The sequence below is a fragment of the Pyrus communis genome, chromosome 8, assembly GCF_041283825.1.
Source record: "Pyrus communis isolate YQ-2024b chromosome 8, ASM4128382v1, whole genome shotgun sequence".
NCBI classification, from domain to species: domain Eukaryota; kingdom Viridiplantae; phylum Streptophyta; class Magnoliopsida; order Rosales; family Rosaceae; genus Pyrus; species Pyrus communis.
This window is the reverse complement of record NC_142572.1, coordinates 4,096,373-4,109,696: the sequence shown is the minus strand read 5'-3', so window position 1 is coordinate 4,109,696 and position 13,324 is coordinate 4,096,373. Positions and strand designations below refer to the sequence as shown.

Genomic DNA, 13,324 nt, shown 5'->3' with positions numbered 1-13,324 from the left:
TAAATAAAATAAGTAAACTTAAATTTAATGAAAATGTGCGGATGTTGGAACGTGTTCAGGGCATACAATTAATCAAGAATAGTGTGAAACGAATATTACGAAATAAATGAGATTACAAAGAAAGTGGGTCCTACACCGAGAGGACTTGAAGATACCAATGCGGAAGTGCCATAACGCTAAGATTGTACGCCTCGATTCTAAGTCCTGAAGGGAGCGCAAAACAAAACGTGAGTGGACCAAAGTTTATAATTATAATACTAAGTAAAACCGTTTTCTTTCTGAACATATTAGCCCTTTATTTTGAAAATAATATAATACTACATAATAGGTTTTTTTTTTCTAGAAACTCTAACATGCCAAAAATGTTCGTATACAATAAATTCATCTCTAAAAGTGATATCGAAAGCACCCGCAGACAAATCCGTAAAAGCTCATAAATCAACCGCTAATGTACCCAAATAGACGTATCATGTTTTTCGTGTACGCAACCCTAGCATTTAAAATCATGCATTCTAAGAAGGGGTCCACTCACAAATATTTTGTCACCGAATAGCCTTGCAAACTAGAAAGGAGGGGGTCGCCACAAACAAATGTACCTAAGCACATAAAAAGATCAATTAGAAAAACCCTAATAAAACGATTGAATTTGGGAAAACGGATGTCGAATTTGGATTCGAGATGTCTAAAAACCTAAGAAGGGACCTTGGGTTCTCCCATGCGGCGCCACAGGACGATGGCTTGGGAAGCCACGCGCCACCGCACGTGCCAAGTTGGGTCGCAGAAAAGTTGGCCGGAAAAGTCATCGGCCCCGCCTTGGTCGTCGTCGTCGATAACGATAGAGCACAGTACCTTCAGGGAGGCATGTGTGCTCCACGCACCGAGTACGATAATCACACGCATAGCCTCACACATCGCCTTCCTCGCGAGGCCTGAAACTAGCCTAATTTTGGGGAAATTTTCCAGAGCTCCGTTTGAGCCCATTTCTTCACCATTTTTACATTCTAGCTATGGAAATGAAGCTTGGAAAGAGGAGAAGGGATTCGTACCAAAAAGAGGCCGAGTGGTGGCCGGAAAATGCTTGTAAAAAGGATGTCTTCGTCAGAAAACTAGAAATTGACTTCCCAAGTTGTTTCTACATCTAACACGCGATTAACACTTAATAACTACTCTAATCTAACCTTAAAACACGATCTAGAGGTTTCTAGGGGCTTACTTGCATCGGAGACGGTGATAACTCACATGAATGACTTTTTGCATATTGACGGTTACTGTGCAGCGATGGGATGAGAAGTTTAAGGAATTTTCCTCCTTTCCTTGGGTCCAAAGGTCTCGCAGAGGACGTGGGGGGTGGTGAGGGTGTTGTCTTTGTGGTTGTTGTGTGGGTGAGAGCACGGGGAGAAAGAATTGCAGAGAGATGAAATGAGAGAAAGGAAGATAGAGAGGTTCACAAGAAGAAGGAAGAAATGAGAGAAAAAATGGATGGGCCGAAGAACAAAGAAGACAAGGGTGGGCCCCACTTGCTCACCAAACAAGACATGAAAAGACAAAACAGAAAAATATCCCGTGAGACAAAATTACCAATATACCCCCAACGTTTTGACTTTCGTAAAATCCTCGGTCTAGCTCCAATTTTAATTATACATGCATCCACCCGTTCATAGCGACGAATACTACAAAGATATACTAAGGAAACATGGCATGACAAAACGGTCAACAAAAGTCAACATTTTTCGCCTCGAAGGGTTCTTTGGTAAAATCACACTTCTAAAATTATAAAAACCGTAAAGTTAGGGACGGGTCGTTACAATAGGCTAAGCCTCACAATAGACTAGCAATAATGTGGTTCAAATTCACCTTTGGTAAGAATTAAACCTAAGACCTCTCACTTACAAGTAAAAAGAAATATACTAGACCGTAGTATTAAATGGTTGTGCATAATATAGTTATTATCCATTTCTTTACATACGAATGCATATTTTAAATGGATGGGTCTAAAGAAATATACTAGACCGTAGTATTAGATGGTTGCGCATAATATACTTATTATCCATTTCTTTACATACGAATGCATATTTTAAATGGATGGGTCTAAATTTTAGTTGTTAAATTTGCTAAGGAAAAAGGAAATTATCATTCAAGCATCATCATGTGGCCATAATCAATAATGCAGAAGCTTGAAATGTGAATGCTAGTCAAAACATAATGCTTATGTAAAATGACATACCCCGACCCACATATTCAAGTAGACACCGGAATTCGAGGGATATTGGCCGATACTTGCATTTGGAAGGTGAAGAAGTCATAATATGCAAGTGATGTGCAAAAATATGAATAAATTAAAACCAAAGTCGAGAGCTAAGTTAAAACTAAGAGTGAGAGTGCAATGCGGATGAATCCTTATTACAATGCATGAGTATTAAAGAATAGATATTGTGGAGTAAAAGTAAGGATATTCTTATCCTGTGTAAGATAGATATTGTACAAATTACAGGAAATAAATTCCCTACATTAATTGGAGTGTCAGAACCCTAATAATCCCTCACTCGCCACAGAAACCAGCTACAAGTCGTGGAGGGTCGCAAAACAGAAAGTGTGAGTGGGCAAAAATAGCGATTTACTAAAAACCTTTGATTTTTCACAACATAATAACTCATCGCTGTAAAACCAGTATAGTTTCCAAAATCATATTACGTGTAAGTATGAAAACTAAAGTATTAGTGTAAAACAATTAATTTAAGGGTATACGTAAACCACAATATCCTAACAACAAAATATATATATATATATATATATATATATATATATATATTCCTAACAACAACAATATATATATATATATGCTCATCAAATTATGCAGCACACAAGAGTCTCATGCAGAAAGTAGCCACATGAACAGGTTGGGTGTAATGATTTACGCTCAAGTACTACATATACGTGAAACTAGTGCTAAGCGCATCATATATGAATTCTAGATGCAAAAGCAACTAGTAAAGGTTGACACCTATAATGGATCCAAAGTGAGTGCAACGGTACAACGTGAACATACACTTGAAGCTAATCATGGCCCTAACGAGTACTATATTCACCGGTGTAAGCATGCATGATGAGCAGATAAAATATGTAGGATCAATGCCGTCATAATTTCATAAATCTCAACAATATAAAATTTCTCATTAAAAGTGGCATGTTGCAAAACAATCGTCAAAGCAATCATGAAAACTATATACATAAAATAGATTGAAAATAAAGTCGTAGCCGTGCCTTGCTTGGCCCTTGTAATTCATGGGATAAGTCTCTCTTATATGGAAAACCACTATACTAATCTTTAAACTACTTCATAAATACTAAGGAAAAGACTTGAAATTCTCGTTTGCTCAAAACAGAGGTTGAAAGTGATTAAAAGTATATTTCAAGTGTCATGCGCCGAGGTGGTTTATTCCATCAATGTTGCCGAAATCTTCCAGATTCCGGTCACACAATGAAATAAGGAAATTTTAATGAACCACTCCCAATACTGTTCACTTTAACGAAAAATGACATTTTTACTCTAAAAAGTAACTCCTGGTACTATTCACTTACAACACATTTTTGTCCTTTTGATTAAAACTCAAAGTTTTTAAATCTTTTTCATTAGTTTTCCTATGAAATAATCCATTGACATCAAAGAATATTCAAGTGAAATAATATACTTGTTGTTAGCAGAATATGTCGATGCCGTTAAATGTTCATACAACGCGTGTGGGCACAGTTCATACAGGTTAGGTTTTGATCTAAGGAAAAGTTAAAAAATAACAATCTTAAACCGCAATAAAGAGTTTATAGTTCAAGTGATAAACAGCATTTAGCACAACAATTGCTCATTTTCATCATGTTGGAACCCAATTCGGGTCAACAATCAAGAAAGCTGTTTGACAAACCAAGGAAAGAGATCCTCTCTAGATCTCTTTTACCAAGGCCACCAGATTAAGTGATCCAGGCCTTTAAAATTTCATCCAACGGCCCACCTATTTTGACTTCTTTAAAGCTATAATAATTTTTTACCGTTGGATGAAATGGTCTTGGTGAAAAAGATCCGGAGAAGATCTCTTTCCGACAAACCAAGCATCAGTAAGCAACCCAGAAAAACGATTGGACGTGAAGTACATAAAAATTGACGCATCAAAACCAGATGCCAAATAACGTCACGTCGAGATAAAACAGTCAATAAAACAGCCCATTACTTCGTCTCTCTTCCGAGTATGTTCGGCCTTTCGATCTCTATTCTTCTTCCAAGCAAACATCCTAAACTGTGTTCACGTTCCGAAACTTAAAGTGGTAAAATGTAATTTATCCAATATAATATGCATTACCAGGCAAAATATTAAACAAAAACAAAGAAAAACCTTGCATGCTTTGATAACCATGATGTTTTAGCATACAAAACCCCACCTCTCAAAGTTTATAGGTCCAAAATTTAAGCCTCTAAATATGAAAATCCAAACGATCGGGATAGCTTAATCGAGAACAAAAACAAAACAGAAAGCACTGTAATCAAAATGCTGCTGAATAACTATGCTTCTTTTGTAGATGTTTAAGCGCGAAGCCCCTTGTTTAGACTGACCATGCGACTTGAAGTATCCTGAGAACCCCTGGCGGACCTCCCTGATCCCGCATATGCACCATCTTGATAACGGGTGTTTTGCCCTGTCCCTCTGTATTGGCCTGTGCGGTCCCTATTATAGCCACCTCCAGCATTTTGGTTGAATTGTCTCCCTCCAGTGTTGTATCCTGTGCGCCCAGCACCACCACCTTGCTGCCTTTGATTGAAGGACATGTTATCTTGCCATCTACCGCCACTCCCAGCAACTGATCCAGCACCGTAGTCCTGGTTGTCTCTGCGCCTTTGAGGTAGATCTAATCCACCACCGCCACCAATTCTTGCTTCTGTTGCCCTTTCATTACTTTCTGCAAGGATTGACAGCTTCTCAGTCAACTGGAACGCTAGCGCCTGCAGCCTAGTCTGCTCAATGTCATGGAAAACAATGCAACATGTTGGCTGGTCCCAACGGGCAAGGAGCTCTTCGTTGATCATCATCTTGCTAACAATGCTGTGTGTCTGGGCCTCTGTAAGGTCAAACAACATGCTGAGTTGTTCCAAGCTCAGAGTCTTGTAGGATGAGGAGAAGGTAAAAAGATAGGTCCTGAGAGCTTCTTCCTTGATCTTAGCCTTGAGCATCTCAAGGACATGCTCACGGTTCCTCAGGAGCTTCCAAATATCAAGAGAATTGATGACATCAATGGCCTTCTGGAAGTCACCTTTGACAAGGGCCCTGGAAGCTGCCATTACGTGGTCCCTAACATTTTCTGGAGGACCAGTGAATGTTTGCTTTTCACTGACCTCAAGCAACCGTCGGAATGTCTTGCTGACCAGTCTGCGCTTCGCATCATGGGTGTTAGCTGCCATATTAGGCACTTCCAGCAGCATGGCACATATCAAATGCACTGCCTCCAGGAGTTCAGGGTTGATATGCATATGGTAAGGCATTTGTCGTCTCCTTTCCAGCCTTTCCTGAAAAAGGAAAAAATAAATAAAACAATTATATAGAATAGAGGCATGATATCAAAGTGTACTCAGAGCAGTACTATTGTAGAGTCTGGTTACAACAATTTCCCATAGCATGTGGCTACACCATACTCTATTACAAGTTTCAGCTTTTCCGAATGAGAATCATCTGTTGTTCTTACCTAATTTACTCAAGTGATCATTTTGTTCTATCAATTAGGCAAACAGCGCACCTGCAGCAATTTCAGAGTAGTAATACCGCGCCAAAAATAAAATGAATTTAATAACTCCACAGAATCAGTATCTTTGGCGAAAAACCACTCTAGATGAGCAATAAGAACGTTCAGAGGAAAGATTTTGACATCTTAAATGTTCACAAACATCTTAAATGATTTAATAATATAACTCTAACAAGTCCTAGTTTAAACTTTCGACATATTATTGCAACGTGCAGGTATAAATTTAAAGCATATAATATGCTTGTCAGGACTTTATCGAATTCACAAAAAATAGTTTTTACAGATACTGTAATTCTTAAATAATAAATCATTTCAGCACTGTTATAAAGGAAAGATTTCATGCAAGTTTTATTTGGTTGTTGAAACCAACAGCTAGTTCTGAAAAAAGACACTAAAGTTTTAAACTTGTGGATTTTTCTTTTTGCGAACAAAACAATGACTTCAAATAATATAGAAGAATGATGCTATATGACCCTGCTCTTCCCCAATTTTTGCCCCAATTCTCACATAGGGTTGGTCCCACTATATTATGGGATCTTGCTCCCTGTGAGGGACTTTGGCAGAAGAAATTCTTGGGATACGAGTTGGGTGGCGATACACAAATAAAGCGATAATAAAAAGAACAAGAACATGGAAAAATATAACAGAGGCACTTGCACACCTGTTCGGGAGTTTTCTCGTGATATCTACTTTGTGAGACACCTTGGGCGAGCAACTCTTTCACTCTTCCACCAGAATACAGTTCAGAAAGGCAGCTATGTGCTTCGGTAATTAATCCATTACGAAACGCACAAAGACCAAGTTGGGCCATGGCCCTGTTATAAAGTATCTGGGTCGAAATGTCCATCTGCTGAACATTATCTTGCAGGTGACTCATAAGCAGCAAGTCACGGGAGGTGGAAAACTGATCCAGTAGAGCATGGTGGTAAATATCACAAAGCATTGCACGAGCTTTAGTCCTCTCATCTCCATACTTGTATATAAGGGAAACCAATATATCCATCATCGTCCTGCTACTCTCAGAGAAGGTGGGTTTTCGAGGAACGAGTTCGGGAACTACAATAAATGAAGATGGAGCACGACCTTCCTCAGCAGCTTTAGGTTCTTCACCATAATCACCATCGCCTGTATGTTCAGCCAATTTTCGCATGGCATCATAAACTTCTTGTGGTTTATAATAAATAAGTTCAACCCGCCTTAGGGCTACCTTCGCAGCAGCTTTGTAATTTTCAACCTGTTCTAAATACTCTTGAACATTTTGAGCTAGAACCAAAAACATAGGCTCATCCCTGAGTCTTTCAATGTACTCACGAGTGTGGGGATCAATGCATTGCAAGCTCTTGAAGAATTCAGTATCCATCCTTTCCAAGAAGGCCACCAAGTTTCCCCAAACCCTAATTGTCCCATCATAATCTGGCCCCTTCTGGGATTCATTTTCGTCAGGCTCTACCATGTCATCCACCGCAATATTAGGATACTTCACAAGAATATCAAGTATAACTTGCATATTCTGCACACATTTCTTCCACACATTTATAGGCATGTGCCCGTTGAGACCAGGATTCACATCAAACTGAGCAGAAACAACACTGAAAAATATCTCCAGCTTCTGTGCAGGGGTCTTAGCAACCTTTGTCAAGAACGTAAGCTGCTCAACCTGCTCAAACCTTCCAGTTCCCTTCCTGCCCCGAGCAGCCACAACCTCTTTAAATTTCTTGTTAACACTATCCCATGTGATCTCACTAGGGTCCTTACTGAATTGTTTATCCATGAGCTTATCTTTCTTACTCATCTTCTTCTGCCAACCTTCTTCAGTTGGCTCGTCCTCTTCTGGGTCGTCCTCATCCGGTCCTTCATTATCTGAAGACACAATATCATTAGGATCAATTACAGATTCTGTTCCATCGCTATCATCCGATTCCTCTTCCGGAGGCTTATCATCTTCACTCTGCTCAGGATTCTCCCTATATTTATTAATTAAGTCCTCATATTGCTTATTGTTCTTCTTCAGTTTCTGTTTCATTGAGTTCAAGGCCTTGGCATTGCTACTACTCATCTTCTTCTTAGCATCTTTGTTTGCTAAAGCCTGACCCAGAAAGTCTTCCAACAATACAAGAGCTTTTATGTAAAGAGTAGGTACTTTTACAGCCTCGGTAACACGCATGACCTTCTCAAGCTGCTTATTTATCTTGTCAAAGCTCTCCTGCAAGCTAACCCAGTCATTGATATTCATGGCATTCTTCATTTGATGAACAGTAGCAGACAATTCATCAAAGCGCTTGTCCTTCGCTGATCTAACGACTCGCTTCTGGTCATCAGAATCTTCGCTATCACTTGCATTAGCCTGAAGGTAAGGGTTTAGGCCTGGTTCAGTGGTAGTCTCACCACCTGTAGGTTCAACCTCCTCTTCATAGTCGCTCTCCTCGTCCTCAGAATCGCTCCCAGGCTAAATTAACACAAAATAACAAATTAGGACAACACTATCTCAAGATTTAACAGAAACACACAAGCCAGAAGTATTTATAAACAAAACCCTAATCATATCACAAATTAAAGTAAATACCTGAGTCCAAAATCGAGATGCCATCCCTTCGTACAAGAAAACGGCAACAAGTCAAAAAACACTCACAAGAATCTGCATTAATACATACACAAAAAGATCTTATCGTAAGAGAACTAACAGAACAGGCAAAAATTAAAATACCCAATTCACAGCATAAACATACAAAAAAAATTCCGGTCATGAAAAAAATAAAATCTATGTTTGGTTTCCGAGAAACGGTAAGAAAATTCAGCCAAGAGCTCGTCTTCCTGTTCGTCAGAAAATCGGCATGAAACATATTCTCCGATTCAAAACTGTTTCACAGATTATATGTCTTGCAACAAAACCCTAAGTGAAAGCGAGAAAATTTACAAAATTGGCTACAGATGAATAAATAGATTTCAGATTCGATTCAATTTGTGATGAAACTCTGCAGAAAACGAATTGAAACATACGCATATGACGAGAGAAAGAGAGAAAGAGAGAGAGAGAGAGAGAGAGAGAGAGAGAGGAGATAAGGACTTACAGTGTTCGAACGAAGCTTTGCGGAAGATTTGGGGGAAGAGCTTCAATTGCAGAGAAGGTGAGAGGAAATCTCAGAGAAGTCCGGTTGCGGCTTGAAGGAGAGTTTTTAACTGTTGCTCAGTTGGGGAGAAAGAGAGTCAATATTAGGGCTGATTCACTCACACTCGTACGTTTATCTTTTTCTTTTTGGGCCGGGCCCATGTTATTAGTTCTTCAAAGTCCAGACCCAACAATTTTTATGCAGTTTTTAACTTCCAATTTTATCCTTGTGACAAATCTTTTTTTTTTTTTAAGAAATAAAACTAAAAAAGAAAGTTTTTGTTTATTCTCTTAGGATGCGTTTGTTGCACTAAACTAACTTCAAGGACTAAGTCCGACTAGCTTAGACTAGACTAAGCTTGATTGACTTAGCGAAACGTTTGGTGCAATGTCGGATTAAGAAGTATAATAATAAAAATTAATTCTGTTTTTTTCTTTTTCTTTTACTTTTTTCTAGAATTCTCGAATGCTTTCCCTTTTCCTGCTCTTTTGTTCCTTTTTTTTTCTTCTAGAAAAGTTGCTCTGCAACTGATGCAAAGCTTCAAAGCATTGGGGTATTCGAACTTTTTCTTAGTCTTTTGTGTTTCTTGAAAAGGCTCTATAAGTGGTGCAAAGATTCAAAGGATTGGAGTTATTGCAGAGCTCCAAAGAATTGGAGTTATGCAATTCGAATCGGAGGTTCTGCATCGGAGCTTCCAAACAATGACCCTCTTTCCTTATGGATCTCACAGGGCGATTTTCAAGTGGTCTCTTCGATTTGGGTTTTTGTTTTGGGTTTCTTCAAACAGCGAGAAACTGAGATGCCCACAACGGGAGGGGTGAAGTGAGGAAGAACTAGTTTTGGTTTGGGTTTCTCCAAACAACGAGAAGTCGAGATGCGCACAATGGCTAAGCAGAGGGACGAAGTAGATAGGAAGGGCGAAGCTGCATAGAGTTCTTAGCAATCCTCCCAATTTTTTTTTGTTGGTGGGGGGGGGGGGGGGGGGTGGGCTCGCTAGGATCGCTTAGTGAAGCTTTTAGTGTAGGCTGAGTCCCCCTTAGTCTCATTAAACCTAGGCCATGCTGCTAGCAAACACCAGACTGGACTAACCCTTAGTTCAATCCAGTCCAGTGGACTTTAGTGAGGGAAAACAAACACCCCCTTAAAGTTGTATGATTTTAATTTTTCATCTGAACTTTTATTTTATCCAATTACACGCTTAACAATTTATATATGCTCAACATCAGATTTTAAATTTTGCATTTATTATTTTGTATGATTTGTCGCATGGACAATCCGTGAGCCATTTAAGAGAGTATATGGCTTCTTTACCCTAACTAAATCCCGTCCTGTTTCAAATTAAAGGTAGAGTGAAATTTTTTTTATAACTTATAAAATTAATCACTTACCATTTATTCAAATTAATTTTAACTCAGCACATAATGTGAATTCATTTTATAACAATTTCACTTTTTAGTTTTTACATTTATGCTATGCATGAAATATAGAAAAAGTATTACACAATGTTTGGATGAAGAAAATAAACTTGAAATTTTGACAAAAGTCAAAATTTATAACTTGACATGTACCAATTCCCTTATTTAAATTCATAAACATAGAAATTTAGAATTTTCACATGGAAAAAAAAATCTTGGGATTTGGGACCTTCAATTCCAATTTTAAAATCCATGTAAATAAGTGTCATTTCTAAGTTTCCATGAGTGAGTTTAAAAATAACGAATTTTGTATTAAAATTCCATTGTTTTTTAGGTTAGCCAAACAAGAAAACTTACAAATTCTAGAAAATAAAATTATGTCGTTTTAAAATTCCATAGTAATTGTTTGTACCATACTTGACTAATCCCGAAACTACTAAGCACCGGTCAACAACATACCGTCAAGGACCCACAAGACTTTTCCTCCAACCAGGAGGCCAATCACAACACGACACATGTCGGTATCAGAAGCCAATCACAACGCGACACATGTCGATATCAGAGGTCAATCACAACACGACACGTGTCAATGTCAGAACAAAGCTAGAAACTCTCTTCTATAAAAGGGGATCATTCTCCCACAATAATCCCTAATGTCATTTGTACTAAACTATTCACTAGAACTCACTAAAAGAGAGCTTGAACCTATGTATTTGTGTAATCCCTTCACAACGAATGAGAACTCCTCTACTACGTGAATGTAGCCAATCTGGGTGAACCACGTACATCTTGTGTTATTTGCTTCCCTGTCTCTAGTCATTTACATACTTATCCACACTAATGACCAGAGCAACCTAGCGAAGGTCACAAACTTCACACTTTCTGTTGTACCAAAGTCCTCGCCGATTTTGTGCATAAACAGTAATCTTAAATTTACTCATCCAAACCGAGTATTAGAGAAATGAGAAAACAGGAAGGGTGGTGGGAGGAAATGAAGAGAATCACTGAAAACAACATTTTAAAAGTGAAAACAAATTTAAAATTATTTTTTATTCTTAATTTTTATTTTGTGTACCTTTTTTATTTTATAATTTTATTTTTGTTGTAAATACCGTTAATTATGTGGTTGTTCACTTGGGGCTGGTATGTAATATCCAACTAGTATGAAACCCCTTCTTTTTTTTTTTTTCTTTTTTGGGAAATATATGGGAGACAGAGAAAAGTTGAATAGAAAACAACCCCCTACCTTTTGAAAAAACACCATCTATATTTTATATTTATGTGATTTGCCTATAGGCGATTGCATTTGATTCAATACTTTCTACACAAGCAACACGAATTTTCCTGATTAATTTTTATGTTGAGATATATCCATTAGCTTTGCTCTTTTAACTTGTTTAATTCTTTTTTTAGCACTTTCATCATGTTGATTTCAATTTTATTTAGTTTCTAATCTAGTATTAGTTGATGATTGTCTGATTTTCAGTAAAGCCTCTACTAAAGTTGCTAGAGGAATCTTGAGTCTTCTAAATTAGGTCTCTACTGTCTCAGGTCATAATATCAACTTTCACATATTTAAGTTTTGTTTTTCGAGTAATACAATTGAAAAATGATATTGTTAAGTATTTTTCAAATTCAACACAAGACTAACATAGGGAAGCATTTAGGAATACATAACATTATTTTTTTGGAAAGATCCTTTTTGATAGTGTGAGAGGGCAACTATAATAAGAGATGATGATGGTTAAAAGATGAGAGAAACAAGGGATTTCCACTGGCCCTAAGGACAAAGTAAGGGTAACAATGATGAGTTCGTTATCTTTTTTTTTATTTCTCTCTTGCGACTATGATTTCCTCTCCTTAGACCATCTTTAATGGTTGGGCTAAAAGTGAAATTTTTTAGCCCAAAAATAGCTTTTCTACTCCAACCATTCTATCATAAAATTTTAGTCCGGAATTATTAAAAAATGAATTTAGGCTTTTTTTTTTGTTAAATTAAATTTTAAAAAAAATAAATAAATATGTAGACTATCGTAAATTAATTTTATGAACATTTTAATCTAAAAAAAATTAAATTCCGATAAATATTGGGTAGAATCCACCCCGATTTCTGGGCTAAATTTCGGGGGGAATTTGGCATTGGTTTAGCATTTAGCATTTAGCTCAAAATTTCCCCTTGGGTTGGAGTGCGTTTGGGCGTTTGGGGGAAAATTTTGGAAGGTAATTTGGCTTTTACCCCACCATTGAAGTTGGTCTTAGGTATACGAGGGAAGAGACCCTGGTGGTTTTCCACCAGCCCCAAGGACAAAAGTAGGGGTCAACAATGATGAGTTCGTTATCTTTTTTTTTTTTCTTTCTTGCAACTATGGTTTTCTCTCCTTAATTATACGAGGTACAAATAAGAATTGATTTTGATAACGACTTACATAACTAATGTTACGTAAGCTTACACTCTGCAATCATAGGTTTAAAAAAAATAAAAAATCAAAACTGAGTATACATTGTGGAAAAAAATTAAGATGACTTATGGGTGGTGACTTTCACATATCTTTACAAATTTTTAATATTTGTTTGCTCTTTGTTCATGGCCTACCTATAAGTTAAAAGACAAAGGGATAGAAGAGCAACAAATATTTAAAAAGTGTGCAAAAATTATCAATCATAACTTATATGTTTTTATATAGTGAATTTCTATTGTGTGTGACTTATTAGCATAATATTTTAGAGACATAAAAGATATGTGCTCACACTTGTCATATATGACAAATGCTATTCCAAGGTGATGTTTTATTAGGAGATGTCATTTTTGTTAATTTTGATGAACAACAACTGTCGTCTAACAATTAATAAAATAAAAATAAAATGTCACTTGACTAGTTTGGGGTTGGTATGTTGTGAAAAAATATATTGTTTTCAGAAGTAAGGGTAGATTGGTTCTACTTTCTGCTGTTTTGGATCCTTAATTTCAGAAAAAACACTTTTCTTTTTCATTTACCAAACACAATTTTAACCTCAACTTTT

General features: G+C 37.2%; 1 protein-coding gene and 1 long non-coding RNA gene across 2 annotated transcripts; both read right to left on the bottom strand.

The window, feature by feature from the left end:
• LOC148694625 (uncharacterized) lies at positions 1-715 on the bottom strand. Its single transcript, XR_015965750.1, has 2 exons — positions 533-715; positions 1-204 (listed from the first exon to the last, which is right to left on the bottom strand). It is a non-coding gene; the product is annotated as an uncharacterized LOC148694625 (long non-coding RNA).
• A 3,645-nt stretch (positions 716-4,360) lies between these two features.
• Positions 4,361-8,994, bottom strand: LOC137717369 (eukaryotic translation initiation factor 3 subunit C). Its single transcript, XM_068456723.2, has 4 exons — positions 8,850-8,994; positions 8,345-8,416; positions 6,443-8,227; positions 4,361-5,548 (listed from the first exon to the last, which is right to left on the bottom strand). The coding sequence occupies exons 2-4, from the start codon at positions 8,366-8,368 to the stop codon at positions 4,571-4,573; spliced, it is 2,787 nt and encodes a 928-aa protein (XP_068312824.2). The 5' UTR covers positions 8,369-8,416; positions 8,850-8,994; the 3' UTR covers positions 4,361-4,570.
• Between the last annotated feature and the right edge of the window lie 4,330 nt (positions 8,995-13,324).